Source organism: Neoarius graeffei, chromosome 22, assembly GCF_027579695.1.
Source record: "Neoarius graeffei isolate fNeoGra1 chromosome 22, fNeoGra1.pri, whole genome shotgun sequence".
NCBI classification, from domain to species: domain Eukaryota; kingdom Metazoa; phylum Chordata; class Actinopteri; order Siluriformes; family Ariidae; genus Neoarius; species Neoarius graeffei.
The window spans coordinates 14591529-14607905 of NC_083590.1; the positions used below are offsets into that span (position 1 = coordinate 14591529).

At 40.1% G+C, this 16377-nt stretch overlaps 1 protein-coding gene across 1 annotated transcript in view; it reads left to right on the forward strand.

Annotated features, from left to right (window-relative positions):
- LOC132870286 (sphingosine kinase 1-like) overlaps nt 1-16377 on the forward strand; it is a 39150-nt gene that overhangs the window by 4445 nt on the left and 18328 nt on the right. The window contains exon 2 of the mRNA XM_060903921.1: nt 13341-13490. Within this exon, the coding sequence (XP_060759904.1) occupies nt 13341-13490 (150 nt within the window). The remainder of the gene's footprint in view (nt 1-13340; nt 13491-16377) is intronic.

The window sequence follows — 16377 nt, forward strand, 5'->3', positions numbered from 1 at the left end:
TCTGTGATCAGGGAATAAAGACAGTTCAGAAACTTCTGAGAAAAGAAAAAAATTCTCTAACTTCTGAGAGGTCCTTATATTGTTATTATTTTTTAAATTGTGCAAATCAAACAAATGATGTTAACACAATCTAGATTAAAAACTAGAAATAGGAACTTGTTCTTGATTCTAAGATTCCTGTTCTTGGGTGCAGGAGAGGAACCCAATGTGTTCTTCTGTTTTCTGTTGCATGCTGAGATGCTTTTCTGCTCACCGCGGTTGTAAAGAGTGGTTATATGAGTTACTCTGTCCTTCCTGGAAAAAAAAACCTCAAGCCAATCTGTTCATTCTCCTCTGACCTCCCTTATCAACAAGGCGTTTATTTACTTTCTACCCACAGAACTGTCGCTCACTCACTCGATAATGTTTTTTGTTTTTTTGCACCATTCTGTCTGTGTAAACTCTAGAGACGGTTGTGTGTGAAAATCCCAGGAGATCAGCAGTTTCTGAAGTACTCAAACCAGTCCATCTGGCTCAAACCAACACCCATGCCACAGTGAAAGAAAGTCACACTTTGAGATCACAATTTTTCCCATTCTGATGTTTGAAGTGAACATTAATTAACTGAAGCTCTCGATTTGTATTTGCATGATTTTATGCATCAAAGGATCGGCTGATTAGAGAACTGGATCAAACAGCAGGTGGATGGGTGTTCCTAATAAAGTGGCCGGTGAGTGTACATGTCACTTTTGCACTCAGTCCAGTCAGCTGCAGTCAGTTTTCTGATATAAAACATTTTAAAAAAAAAATATATTATAATGGCAGGTTTGAGCCATGTCAATCATGAACCTTGACCAATCAGAGACATTTAAGAAGTGTAGTGAGTCTGGAGCAGGTCCTGGGAACTGAAACTGCTCTGGTGGAAATTCGTTTAATGGCATTGTAGTAATTCATCAACATTAGCTTACATTCTTTATTCGTAAGATCAGCACTGTCTTCATTCAACATTTGGCTCAATAGCCTTGACTCTGCAGTCTTTCAGTCTGTGTGTGTGTGTGTGTGTGTGTGTGTGTGTGTGTGTGTGTGTGTGTGTGTGTGTGTGTGTGTAAAGAGGCAACAGGAGGAAGACAGCTGAAAGTCCTAACACTAATGTGCACTTATAAATTGTGCTGTGTAAGGCACATGGCTCAGGAGTCTTAGTGTGAAATAAACTGAAACTAATGCTAAGGTCACACACAGCTGGTTGATCCGTGCGAACTGTGGCTATGCCGGCAGAGTATGGAGGAGATCTATCGCATAAATTTGGGTGGAATAAATATGCAAAAGAAGCCATGATAGTCATGACGATAGCAAAGGAAAACGCTGGTAAAACCAATGGCGGCAACGTCTTATAGCAATGTATGGCCTTATGGAAATGAGGGCAGTGTTTACGGTTTTCATGACTGTAGTACGGCATAGCTTCGGCAAGACAAAATAAGCCACACCCCTTAGGCAAACTTTTCACTTTCTGTGGAATGTTGTTCTGTGAACATTTTGAGGTCTATGGTTGCGACAGAATGCTGATGTAAACCCCAGTAGCTCACGTAAGCCTCAAGGATGCCTTCACGGTTGCGATGGAGGAATTCATTTGGTGCTTGACCCAAGGCAATTTTCAACACAATAAAACTTTCCAGGGATGGAAGCCATGCCCTCTCGGTTATCAAGGTAGCTCCCTGGCTCCCACGTATTCCAAAAGAAGGGCCTGTAAGGCATGCCAGTTGACCCCCGGAAGGATCAAAATCTTCTGCTGGCATCCACCATGAAGTGATTCCAGCTACATTAGACCAAGGGGTAACAGGAAGAGCTCAGAGATTAGGCAGACATTTTACATTCAGGATTCTGTCTCATGTGTCTTCTGTCCAATGGACCTTTTCTTGCATTTTGATCACCTATCTATACAGATGATAGAATTGCTTATTAATGAGCCAACAGCAATTTAAAGACAATGTCCTCGACTGAGTAGACAAAAAAGTATCTTGAATTTCAGTCATGTTACAGTGTAATGTGATAAGAACGGCACAGTGAGTGGAACATCAGTAGTGGGGAAGTGTCACGTGAAAGTACCTGAGAGTGCTCTGCTCTGATTAACTGGATCAGAGATGGAGCTAAAGTTTGAGGCAACATGAAGTGACAGCAGCTGGTGTAGCTTCTTACTGTTCGCTTTATCATCTGCAATGTACAGTGGTGCTTGAAAGTTTGTGAACCCTTTAGAATTTTCTATATTTCTGCATAAATATGACCTAAAACGTCATCAGATTTTCACACAAGTCCTAAAAGTAGATAAAGAGAACCCAGTTAAACAAATGAGACAAAAATATTATACTTGGTCATTTATTTATTGAGGAAAACAATCCAATATTACATATCTGTGAGTGGCAAAAGTATGTGAACCTTTGCTTTCAGTATCTGGTGTGACCCCCTTGTGCAGCAATAACTGCAGCTAAACGTTTCTGGTAACTGTTAATCAGTCCTGCACACTGGCTTGGAGGAATTTTAGCCCATTCTTCCGTACAGAACAGCTTCAACTCCGGGATGTTGGTGGGTTTCCTCACATGAACTGCTCGCTTCAGGTCCTTCCACAACATTCCAATTGGATTAAGGTCAGGACTTTGACTTGTCCATTCCAGAACATTAACTTTATTCTTCTTTAACCATTCTTTGGTAGAACGACTTGTGTGCTGAGGGTCGTTGTCTTGCTGCATGACCCACCTTCTCTTGAGATTCAGTTCATGGACAGATGTCCTGACATTTTCCTTTAGAATTCGCTGGTATAATTCAGAATTCATTGTTCCATCAATGATGGTAAGCCGTACTGGCCCAGATGCAGAAAAACAGACCCAATCCATGATACTACCACCACCATGTTTCACAGATGGGATAAGGTTCTTATGCTGGAATGCAGTGTTTTCCTTTCTCCAAACATAACGCTTCTCATTTAAACCAAAAAGTTCTATTTTGGTCTCATCCATCCACAGAACATTTTTCCAATAGCCTTTTCTGGCTTGTCCACGTGATCTTTAGCAAACTGCAGATGAGCAGCAATGTTCTTTTTGGAGAGCAGTGGCTTTCTCCTTGCAACCCTGCTATGCACACCATTGTTGTTCAGTGTTCTCCTGATGGTGGACTCATGAACATTGACATTAGCCAATGTGAGAGAGGCCTTCAGTTGCTTAGAAGTTACCATGGGGTCCTTTGTGACCTCGCCGACTATTACACGCCTTGCTCTTGGAGTGATCTTTGTTGGTTGACCACTCTTGGGGAGGGTAACAATGGTCTTGAATTTCCTCCATTTGTACACAATCTGTCTGACTGTGGATTGGTGGAGTCCAAACTCTTTAGAGATGGTTTTGTAACCTTTTCCATCCTGATGAGCATCAACAATGCTTTTTCTGAGGTCCTCAGAAATCTCCTTTGTTTGTGCCATGACACGCTTCCACAAACATGTGTTGCGAAGATCAGACTTTGATAGATCCCTGTTCTTTAAATAAAACAGGGTGCCCACTCACACCTGATTGTCATCCCACTGATTGAAAACACCTGACTCTAATTTCACCTTCAAATGAACTGCTAATCCTAGAGGTTCACATACTTTTGCCACTCACAGATATGTAATATTGGATCCTTTTCCTCAATAAATAAATGACCAAGTATAATATTTTTGTCTCATTTGTTTAACTGGGTTCTCTTTATCTACTTTTAGGACTTGTGTGAAAATCTGATGACGTTTTAGGTCATATTTATGCAGAAATATAGAAAATTCTAAAGGGTTCACAAACTTTCAAGCACCACTGTAGCTTATGTAAAAGACAGAAATATTTCTGTTTTGTATATATGTATGGTAATCCTGAGTAGTCACTCATTTTTCAATGGTTTAAAGGAATAACATCAGGTTTTGCTCCTAAAAACAAAACAGCAAGTTTCATTCTTACTCACTTTTCTCTACAGATGTTCAACATGACATTAACGATAAATACAACATAGAAGTAAGTAGTGGACATGGTGGATTCAATGCCCCAGAATGCAATGTAGCTATACGAGTTATGGCATAGATTTAGATTGGTTAGTTAGCTATCAATGAGATGATGATCGCGATGGTGTTGGTGGTATTAGCATGAAACTTGAAGCTTTGGAGGATGATCTGTCTGAGCAGAGTGTATAAATGATGATGCGAGAGAGCTGGACAAACAGAAGAAGAAGAAGAACAACAACAACTTTATTCATCACATGTACACTTGTGAAATTCCTCTCTGCATTTAACCCATCTGAAGCAGTGAACACTTCAGTGAAGCAGTGAATGAGCACACACACACACACACACACACACACACACACACACACACACACACACACACACACACACACACACACACAGAGCAGTGGACAGACATGCTAACAGCACCAGGGGAACAGTTGGGGGTTAGGTGCCTTGCTAAAGGGCACTTCAGCCCAACCTAAGTCCAAGGCCACCGCATGTTAACCTAACTGCATGTCTTTGGACTGTGGGGGAAACCGGAACATCCGGAGGAAACCCACACAGACATGGGGAGAACATGCAAACTCCACACAGAAAGGCCCCCATTGGCTTCTGGGCTTGAACCCAGAACCTTCTTGCTGTGAGGTGACAGTGCTAACCACTTACATCACCATGCCACCCAGGGCACAAAAGGACTAAAGCTCTGCTGCATCACTTTCTTCAGGTAGAGATGAAACAAGGGCTAATCCTGTGTTCCCTTGACATCGGAAGTCGAAGCTAGGAATGACGTCACACCTGAGTTGACCATGCTCTAGTACAAGTTGGAAAACCAAAATGGAGACCTCTAGCCATTGCAGTTGATAACAACGCATTACACAGTATTTTGCGCATGCACCAAAGCATACACCGTAGCAACATATCCACCGATAGAAGTTGGACAGTATGGTGTGTACGACTGATTTAATGAGTCACAAATAAGTACTGTCTGTCGCCATCCTTATAGTTGAGGGTGGGCAATCCAGGAAGCTATCAGCTAGCTTCCCTGAATTCTCTTGGGTGATTATAGCACACCAGAGGAAGCTAAACCCTCATCTGGTGGCAGGTACACACATATATCTATGGGCAATTTAGAGTAGCCAATCGACCTAATCCACATGTCTTTGGACTGTGGAGGAAACCAGAGCACCTGGAGGAAACCCATGCAAACACAGGGAGAACATGTAAACTCCACACAGAAAGGCCCCTGTCAGCCACTGGGCTTGAACCCAGAACCTTCTTGCTGTGAGGCAACAGTGCTAACCACTACACCACCATGCCACCCAAAAGAAGTATGAATAAACAGCAAATTACAACAGCTTTCACTTACTGTTGATGTGTAGAGCAGCCATCTTGGATTTTGAGGTCAGGGTTGGTGAGGTTCTTCTGACATTCCAAGTCAGAAATCCAGTTTGAGGGGGCGTTTCATTTGAAATTTCTGACTGGGAACTTGGAACATCCAGCTTCCCTGTTCAAATGGAATGCACCCTGAATCCCACCGTCCACCAGCAGGTTGAACGACACTGTGGGTAATGTCAATCAAACTGTCAATCAAGGTGAAACTAGACCAATGTCAATGGAACAATATTATCAATCATAAAATAAACCTTTTGTACAAGGTGACATATTATAGATATTGATATGCAAGATGGCAAGTTGGCCTAGTGGTTTCCGTGTCAAGCCACTTGAGCAGGAGATTGTGAGTTCTGCTCGCAGTTGGGTCATACCAAAGACCATCATAAAAATGGTATCTACTGCCATCTGGCGAGGCACATGAGTAGGGAGTCAAGCTTTCACAGTTACCAGAGGACTAGCCCCCCTGCCCCCACTATAACCCTAGGTATGTAATAGGCAAGAGGCCGAGGGCTACAGAATTGGAGATTGGTGACACCCAATGCTCCTGGTTAATACTGGGACAGGAGACTGCCTGGGAAGGCCAGGTCCTGGCAAGGCATGGATTTTGACTGATAGGCAAGTCGTTCATGGTGGGGTTTTCGGTTAAAAGGCCCAGCATTCACACACTGTTCACAAATTGAGGAGGAGCTCCAACACTCTGCACAAGTGTAAACGCAGGCAAAATGTTCATCACCTTGAAAATATCACTATCAGCATCTTTTTATAACCCCTCTGTTGCTAAGCTGAAGCCTGAACCAGAGATGGAAATGGCTGCACATAGCTGTCTTGAGTTTAATGATCTGCTGTAAGATTTAGTGAGTGAAATGTGAGCTGTCACAACATCAAGAGTTTATAAGCACCAAGAGAATGATGTAGATCTGAAATTACAGCCACACATTCATTATCTCCCATGATTATTGAGATTTGGTTATTTACCGAATCTTTGCAAACAGATACCAATATTATAATCTCTGCTTTTCCTGTTGCTTTTGCTCTAAAAAAGAAATGACACCCTTGGAAAATGGACACGGATTAAATGGCAGTGAGTGTTGTATTGGATTGTACTGTATTTAGTGTAGATTTATCATCAATCTACATTCACAAGAGCAGGTAACATCAGTTCGTTTTTTCTCTGATAATGAAATAAGTGGTGAGTTAAATAAAGTTGTTGTTGGATGTTTGTGAATGAGCAGCACCCCTTCATCATCCTCTATCTCTGTGACATATGCATCAAAAGTATACGTAATTTATAATCTCTTTTTAGTGTGTGTGATTCCGAGCAGCCTATAATGCAGATTTTGACAGCATGCATGCATTTCAAATGAGTTTTTAAGAAAGCAAAGCTACAAATTCATCTAAGCACGATGTCTAAATGGCTCTTTCGAGATAAAGCAGATGGCTGCGGGGCATGGCTTCAACATCAGATTATAGATTTCTCTAAGCTTTATGTGGATGCAGCAGTGGGCTCTGCATATCAAACATCTGGCCTGATGTTTAGCGTTTGTGTTCTCCTCCACCAATCATTCTAAAGGTCACTGCTGCCTGTCGCTAGCATTCATTTGATTTGACGTCACTGGTTTTGGTCTCGACTCCGGGCTGGTTTGTGATCTAATCATCATTCTAGTTTGTATATGATCTTATTGCTTTCATTACACATTGCTCCACTAATGTCATGTTAATTAGCACATGCATTCCAGATCTAGCCATTACTCAGTGTAAATACACACACACACACACACACACACACACACACACACACACACACACACACACACACACACACACACACAACTGTGCTATAACACGCAAGGCTGCACATTAATGATGCTGACTCTGCTTTCAAGCTCCACCTGGCTTTCAGACACACACACACACACACACACACACACTGACCATTAACACTGTCTAGCTCTGCACAAAAACGCATAAACACAGTAGTGTGGGAGAAGCAGAAGGTAGAAAGCACTGCTCTCTCCTGTGTTGTGTCTGACTGGAGAAATCTGAGAAGAATTTTTGTTAAACGTTTTTTACAGGACCCACAGAGGTTGAATCTTTTCTCTCGCTGCAGGCGATCCATCACAGAATCTTAGCTTTGAATTTATGGAGTAAGAGTGACGATAAATGGAATGGTGTGAACATACTGTATAAATAATGGCTATGGATGTGTAAATTTTCTTGCTTTTCTCTTCTCACCAGCTTGACACACACACACACACACACACACACACACACACACACACACACACACACACACACACACACACACACAGGGAGCAAGCTGTGGTGGTAACAGTGTGTGAGGCTCTGTTGGGTTCATTTTTGTTCACAGCAGAAAATGAGCTCTTTATAGTAATGACAATAGATTTAAATCGTCTCTTTAGCAAACAAGGCTTTGGATTAAACGTGGAACAAGCATTGTAGTACTTAATGACAATGTAATATTTTACAATGGCTTATGCAAGCTAAAGCAAAGTTTTTGAGTCAAAGATAACAGGCTTCCTATGCGAGCTGAAGTAATGTTTTCTAATGATAGCTAATGCACAGGGCGGCATGGTGGTGTAGTGGTTAGCGCTGTCGCCTCACAGCAAGAAGGTCCAGGTTCGAGCCCCGTGGCCGGCGAGGGCCTTTCTGTGAGGAGTTTGCATGTTCTCCCCGTGTCCGCGTGGGTTTCCTCCGGGTGCTCCGGTTTCCGCCACAGTCCAAAGACATGCAGGTTAGGTTAACTGGTGACTCTAAATTGAGCGTAGGTGTGAATGTGAGTGTGAATGGTTGTCTGTGTCTATGTGTCAGCCCTGTGATGACCTGGCGACTTGTCCAGGGTGTACCCTGCCTTCGCCCGTAGTCAGCTGGGATAGGCTCCAGCTTGCCTGCGACCCTGTAGAAGGATAAAGTGGCTAGAGATAATGAGATGAGATGAGCTAATGCACTGTTTACGCTAGCTGAAGCAAAGTTTTTTGAGTCAAAGCTAATAGGTTTACTGAGCTAGCTTAAGCAATTTTTTTAATCATAGCTAACATACTGTTTATGCTAGCTTAGTAATATTTTTGAGTCAAAGCTAACATACTTCCTATGCTAGCTGAAGTAATGTTTTCTAATCATAGCTAACATACTGTTTATGCTAGCTTAGTAATATTTTTGAGTCACAGCTAAAAGGCTTTCCATGCTAGCTGAAGTAAAGTTTTATAATCATAGCTAACATACTGTTTATACTAGCTGAAGCAAAGTTTTTTTTTTGAGTCAAAGCTAATAGGTTTTCTGGGCTAGCTTAAGCAATGTTTTCTCATCATAGCTAACATATTGTTTATGCTAGCTTAGTAATGTTTTTGAGTCAAAGCTAACAGGCTACCTATACCAACTTAAGCAACGTTTTCTAATTATTGCCAACAGGATGTTTATGCTAGCTGAAGCAAAGTTTTTGAGTCAAAGCTAACAGACGTCCTATGCTAGCTGAGGTAAGTTTTCTAATCATAGTTAACATACTGTTTCTGCTAGCTTAGCTAACAGGCTACCTGAGCTAGCTTAAACAATGTTGTTGTTGTTGTTGTTGTGTTTTAAATCATAGCTAATATATTATTTATGCTAGCTTAGTAATGTTTTTGAGTCAAAGCAAACAGGCTACCTATACTAACTTAAACAATGTTTTCTAATCATAGCTAACAGGATGTTTATGCTAGCTGAAGCAAAGTTTTGAGTCAAAGCTAACAGGCATCTTATGCTAGCTGAAGTAATGTTTTCTAATCATAGCGAATTATACTGTTTATGCTCACTGAAGTAGCAGTTTTTGGGCCAGGTAATATATACTTAACCAGATTAAGCGTTTAAAAATCTTAAGTATCTGAAACCCGAATCTGATTTGAGCGTTACAGCATGGTGTCTAAAAGCTCCCTCTCCGTACTCTTCTTTTCTGTTAATGGAAGCTGAAGTCAGATCAGATTTCCTGCTTTTAGATGTATAATTTATAAATCTGTGCTCAGGAGTATGAGTCTTTGGGTTAAAAGGATAAAATGGTTGAAAAACAAACACCTGAATAAAAAACAAATTATATAAGAAGACAGGTTTCCATAACAAAATTAAGATAATACATTTGTTTTAGTGTTGTTCAGTAAAGCCAAAGATGTTAAACAATGTTTTATAGAGAGACAGCTAAACAGGACTCTCTCTTTCTCTCTCTCTCTTGTCTGATCCTGACATCTGATCTGTTTTTGTTCCACATCTCTTTCTAACTGTTTTATTCAGTAGTCCTATGTCAGGAGAAACAAATTGCTTGCTCACAGTTGTTGGCTCGGTTGTCATCTGCACATCTTACGCAGCAAAACGTCAAGGCTTCACTACTCATGGGACAGCTATCATCACCTTTGCCTCCATCTGTTCACACACTGCAGGAGATTAGAGCTGAATCAGTAATGCACTGGACTGCTGCGTGTTTAATTTTCCTGTAATCTGCCTGTGTGTCACACAGGTTCTGTTCTGTTATCTATATTTGATTTGGTCTTGAAAATGCCATTGAGGTCCATCCTAATCCACACTCCCTCCATCTACAATCTCTCCATGCTATATACCTTCGAACCACTCCCTAAAGCCAGGGTTACACTTTGCGATTATATCAGTGATTTAAAATTATTACTAGTCTCAGGCTTTAGGATTTGTGTCAGGCCTTGAACTTGAGTCTGGTCATGAGATATTTTCAGTATTGACTTCGACTTGTCTCTGTCTTGGCCACCGGCCTCATTAAATATGGTCTTGTTCTTGGCCATGAGTTTGTTTGTTAACAGATTCTGCTTAAATCTCAATTTTCAAATTTGATCTGGTATATGTGAAAACAAAGTAAAGGATTTGATGCTTTTTTGTCTCAATCTTGACTTGTCTTCATTTCATTTGGACTCAGTTTTGACTCAGTCCTGACCCCCTCAGGGCTCAACATTAATGGTAGTCCGACTGTCCGGGACAACCAAATGTTTGGTCTGAACAAGTTAAATCCACATCTGCCTGTCTGACATGAAACATTGAATATTTGTTGAAAATCATTTTTATAGTAATTATTCATCAATAAAGTTCCAACAAGGCTAGTTTAATCCCCTCAGTGATCTGCCTGTGTTATTGTTTATGAAATTCCAAGGAAGCTGAGTACAGCAGGTGTGTGTGTGTAAAAATGACCACATCGTTATATCTAATTATAGATTATTAGACTCATCGAAATCTGAGAAATGGCAATCAAATAACTAAAAAAAATATCTGTGGTGAATCTTCATTTCATTTGGACATTCATTGCATTTTTCTTTGTATGGCTCACATTAACCATCACAAATGCCGTAAAATATTTTGGGGGAATTTTACGACAGTGCCGAACTCACTTACGGTTTGTTTTCATTCACAGCATGATTCTGTCCCCCTTATCATGTCCAATTTGTTTTGTTTTTCTTCGGTTTCATTTCTTTAAATTAATTTATACTTCATGTTTTACTGGATTAATCAAGATGTAACTTTATTTCCTCCAGAAACTTTGAATTTGGATGAGTCTAACTCTTAAAACTGCAGATCAGGTAATGGGTTAGAACAACACATGCGCCATAATGGGGCAGTGGATAGGTTTTTTAAATTGTTACAGTTAAAGTTTGACTTTTATTGAAAAATTAATAATTATCATAACTGTACTTGCTTTTTGATAAACTTTGTTAATCACTTTCCGTTCATTGAGCTAGAAAATGCATAGGAATAAAAAGGTTATGGTCAGGACAAGTGAAAATTATTGCTCTTGTCCGACTGCTTGAAGGGACTAAAATGTTAATGTCGAGTCCTGGATGCCCTTAAGACTCAGACTTGACTTGATCTTGGTTGGTCCTGGTCTTGGTCTTGTTTCAAACTTGACAGTGGTGGTCCTGGCTCCAGTTCTACTCATCACACTGTATGAGATCCTAATAAAATTCAGATTTCTATAATAGACTGTTCTCCAGTGTCATACTGTATAATGAAGATCCTCTGTAGACCTGTGATTAAAGAAAATGACTGATCTGGAATTCTGGAAAACTGGGAAGCATGAATTACTGGAAAATAAACTCAGTGTCTTTGACCAGAGCATTTCTTGACAACTATGATGAGATGTCAAAGAGATGTTTCCTCTGCCGCCACAATTCAACAAACCACTCTTTTTTTAAATCCCATGTTTCGTTTTTACCTTTCACCATCATCAGTACCATATTTGTAGCTGTCCTGTGAGTGTAATATCATCATATGTTGTCCTCTTATTGGTGGGGTTTAGATGAGTGTTATAGCAGCACTCCCAGTCTGTCCATCATTTATACTGTATATACCATCATCAATCCCAGCTGACTTCGGGCAAGAGGTGGGTACACCCTGGGAAGTTTGCTACTCTATCTCTACGACAACCTCTGGGCAGTTTGACCTAATCTACATGTCTTTGGACTGCGGGAGGAGACTGGAGTCCATGAGGCGACAGTGCTAACCACTGCACCACCATGATGTCCACACCCACGAGTCAGAGGCTTTAATTCAAACTTTCTCACTCTGCCAGAAATTTATCACAGGATGTCTTTGGTCATAGAAGAATAAACTGTCTGCTATTGAGTGCATCACATTATCTCAAATCGTGACCAAATCACAAGAACAAGAGACCATATAATTGTGTGTAGAAGAGTGTACAGTGGCATGCAGAAGTTTGGGCACCCTTGCTTAAAATTCTGTTATTGTGAATAGTTAAATGAGCAGAAGATGAACTGATCACCAAGAAGATAGCCTAAGAATCTTGCAGAATTAGAAGCCTTTTGCAAGGACAAATGGGTGAAAATCCCCTGAGTAAGAATTGAAAGACTCTTAGCTGGCTACAAAAAGTGTTTACAATCTGTGATATTTGCCAAAGGGAGTGTTACTAAGTACTGACCATGTTGGGTGCCCAAACTTTTGCTTCAGGCCCTTTTCTTTTTTTTTTTTGGTATTTTGTACCTGTGAATGATGGAAATAAAAATTTAATCTTGCTGGAAATATTAAAGAAATGTGTCACCTTTACCTTTATGCCTCTTGGTGATCAGTTCATCTTGTGCTCACTTACGGTAACTATTCACAGTAACAGACATTTTAAGCAAGTGTGCCCAAACTTTTGCATGCCACTGTTTGTTATGGGGTGGGCTTTAATTGTGGTGTATGATGCCTCATATGAACAGTTACTGCAATAATATTATTTATACATTTTGATTCCTTGACACTGACTCGATATAGACTCAAGACAAAACAACAACAACAAAAAACAGTTGTGCAGTATAATTAGCTTTCCTAGTTCTTGTGATCTCTACATCTTGCCAAACATGAAACCTGATCTTCCTCATTTGCTCCAGCTCTGCATTCCTGAGATGGCACTTTTGTTTCACTTGTCATGGAAAAGTGATCAGCATGTTCAACACCGCCAGTCTCCATCTGTTCACATGCTATTAGAGCATTATGATACCAAGGAGTGCCATGAGAAATGTTCCTGAAGCCTAATTAAAATTCCTCCAAGTGGAAGATGTGTGTTAGATTACTGCTGCACAGGAATGTCTAATATCCTCCAATATTCTCCCTCTTTAAAAAAAAACAAACAAACCTCTGTCTCTGTAGTGTTGTTTCCATTTAAAAGGGTGTCAAACAAAATGTGTAACTGACATACGGGTGCAAATACACATACTGCCTTGTTGGATGATTTAGCAAGCGTGTCTTTCAGTTTTCATTGAATTTGCGTGTCGTGCAAGACACACTTGCATAATGAAATGCAAGCAGTCAAAAGAAAAGGCCTTGAAAATCTGAAAATTGTCACACCAGGTTTGTTTTCATCAGATTGATCATATTGATTTTGTGTCTCTCTCTCCTTCTCGCTGTCTCAGATATTGAATTCAGCTGTGTGTGTGTATGCGTGTCGTTCTAACTCTCTCAGGTGTTGGGTTCAGTCGAGTGTGTATCAGCCGGAGTATGATGGTCTTGGTGAATCCTCAGAGTGGACGAGGCCAGGCGATGTCTCTCTACACTGGCCCTGTACTGAGCATGTTCACTGAGGCAAACATCTCTCACACACTCATCACTACAGGTCTGTTTGCATTACACACACACACACACACACACACACACATATATATATATATATATATATATATATATATATATATATATATATATATATATATATATATATATATATATATATATATATATACACACATTCATTTTTTTTCCAGTATTTTTTTCTCCATCTTGTGATTTTTAGCATCAGTGTTTAAGCACAAGCAAAGACACCAGTTCATGCAACAACCACCTTCTTCTCTTTTAATAATCTCCATGGTTTAAACATACACAGTTCCATTTCAATATCTCCAGCATCATTTCACGAAGGACGTGACACAATCATCAGTTGGCCTTATTTTTGGTCACATCACTTCTAAAGTCATATGGGAGACTTGGCAAAACATGTGGAAAGAGGTTCTCTGGTCTAACCAGACCAAACTTTCTGGCCTTGTCTCAAAGCTCTACAGTTGGGATAAACTGAAAAAAAAATCTCCCTGAGAACACTGTGAAGCATGGTGGTGGTAGCATCATGTTGAAATACTTCCTCTTAATTGCTTTTCCATGTTCATGGCACTGAATCTCTTTAACCCATAAGAACCCGGACCCATTTCCCCTTAAAGGAAAATGATGGGGAATATAAAACAGACCAAATGGACCACACAGAACACATTTCTAATTTATTTATTTATTTTTTAATTCTGACCCCTACTGGCAAAGATCTGGAAAGTTACATATATGTCACATTGGGCACTTATAGTAAATTTATTCCTTATTTGAAAATAAATCAGCTTGACAGTTTTTTTTGTTCAGTAACATATATTTGTATTTTTATTTGCATTTCCATAAGATACAATAACATTCTAACTTTAATGTTTAAGTTTAACAAAAAAAATTTGTCTGATTGGTTTTATAACAAAAAAATATGCAAACTGAATAATAAAAACTACCTCATACTGGGTAATTATGCAACAAGTTACTGTAGCTGTAAAAAAAACTGAGCTACAGACAGATGTAGTAACCTTCAGAAAACATGTACATAGTGCAAAAAAAACAGTTAAAGAATAGTGAAGGGGAACAAAACCTTTGTATTATCAGCACTATGTTTTAACCATTGTTATCACTCAAGCCCATTAGGCAGTTTTAGCCCTTTGGTGACTGACCCCTTGAAAATGGTTCCTCCAGGAACCATGATGTTTCAGTTGTCAAGACAACGGAAAAACTAAAATACAAATACAAATACAAGAGCATTTTGTTTTGTGCACAAGAGCATTGTGACGTATCTTTCTGTTTTTGTATTTTAGTTTTTCCGTTGTCTTGACAACTGAAACGTCATCGTTCCTGGAGGAACCATTTTCAAGGGGTCAGTCACCAAAGGGTTAGCAAAGTAGCCTAGGCCAAATGGTAACATCTGAAACAATTTCCTTCTTCAGTGAAGCAAAGACGCACATCACACTTCTCACAGAGGGTGGTGGTTGCATTGACTTTGCATAATTTGCAATGGCCATGCTTTTCACACTTCACAGGCCAGTGTGCAACCTGGTCAGTGCGAACATTAACCGGAACGCCAACACGCACTCTCTTGGGCAGTGGTGGAGATGGGGCATCAAGTGTTGGGTGACCCCTTTGTGCCTGCAAAAGAATCAGGCTAGTGGCACCCTCTGCCTGGAAGCTCCTTTGTTTCAGTGGCTTTTGGACACCAAGCAGTTTACAGTCATGGCAGTAGATTAACCATACTTTAACGAGGCCTAACATGATGGTTTGCCAGAATAGGTAGAGGTACCACCTCCTTGACCTCATGTGGTACTTGTACCTTGCAACACATGCATCAAGGAGGTCTATCCCCTTCATGAATGTGTTGTACTCCTTCACAATGTGTGGCCTGTTGACCTCCACAAATGCTTTGTCTGATTTGCTCCAACGTCAAGCTTTGTCCTGAGGCTCAGTTGCACAGTAGGATGAGATCAGGGTAACAGATTTGTTGTCGTACCACTTCACAATGACCATACTTTCCCCTTTCTCCACCCTGGCATCAACAGATCCTCTGCCTCTCTTGGCAAGACTTTTGTCATCCTCAAGCATACAACCAGCCAAGCGATTGCTATGGAGTGTTCCTACAAAGTAGATCTGTCGCTCAAGAAGCTTGAGAACCAGTGGTGCTGAGGAAAAAAAATTGTCTGCAAAGACGTTGCAGCTTTGGTTTGATGGGAGAGTTTCACACAGCTTGACCACAACGTCACATCCCATGCCCAGTACAGTTTTTTTTCCCAGTGCCACCTTCATAAACCACAAAATCAAAGAGGATTCCTGAGGAAGAGCAGCGGGCCCAAATTTTCAATCCCCATGGGTGGGGTAGGCCCTTCACATACTGCCTTATTGGGCTGCATTCTGAACACTAGCATTTAGCCATACTACAAAAAAAATCAATAGAATTACATTGAATTAGGAGCACCTTAAAACAGTGTTCGTTTTACTTAGATATTCAAAAATTGTTTTGTAATATATATTATTAATAATTTTATAAATTTGACATTGTTATATTTGTTTAAATGTGCTTTGAATTGAACATTTTTCTTATTGTGACAAATACGTCACATCATATTTTCCACGACTATGTTAAGGTTAAATGCCCGATGTGACATCAATGTTACTACAATGTTGTTGTAACTTGTTTTATATCAATTTCTTCAGGAAATGTTGTCAGAACATGTTAAATGTAATATTTGACATCTTATTTAAGTATCAGAATTGTTAAATCGGTTGAAATATACATTTAGTCACCAAAAATAAGATGTTTGAAATTAGATGATTTGGTCAGGTGTGGTTACACTGCACACGGCCATCTTGAAAATGGTGTCATGGGTATTCAAATTCACAGAGTGTCATGTGACTGCACCAGGAAGTTACAAACATGT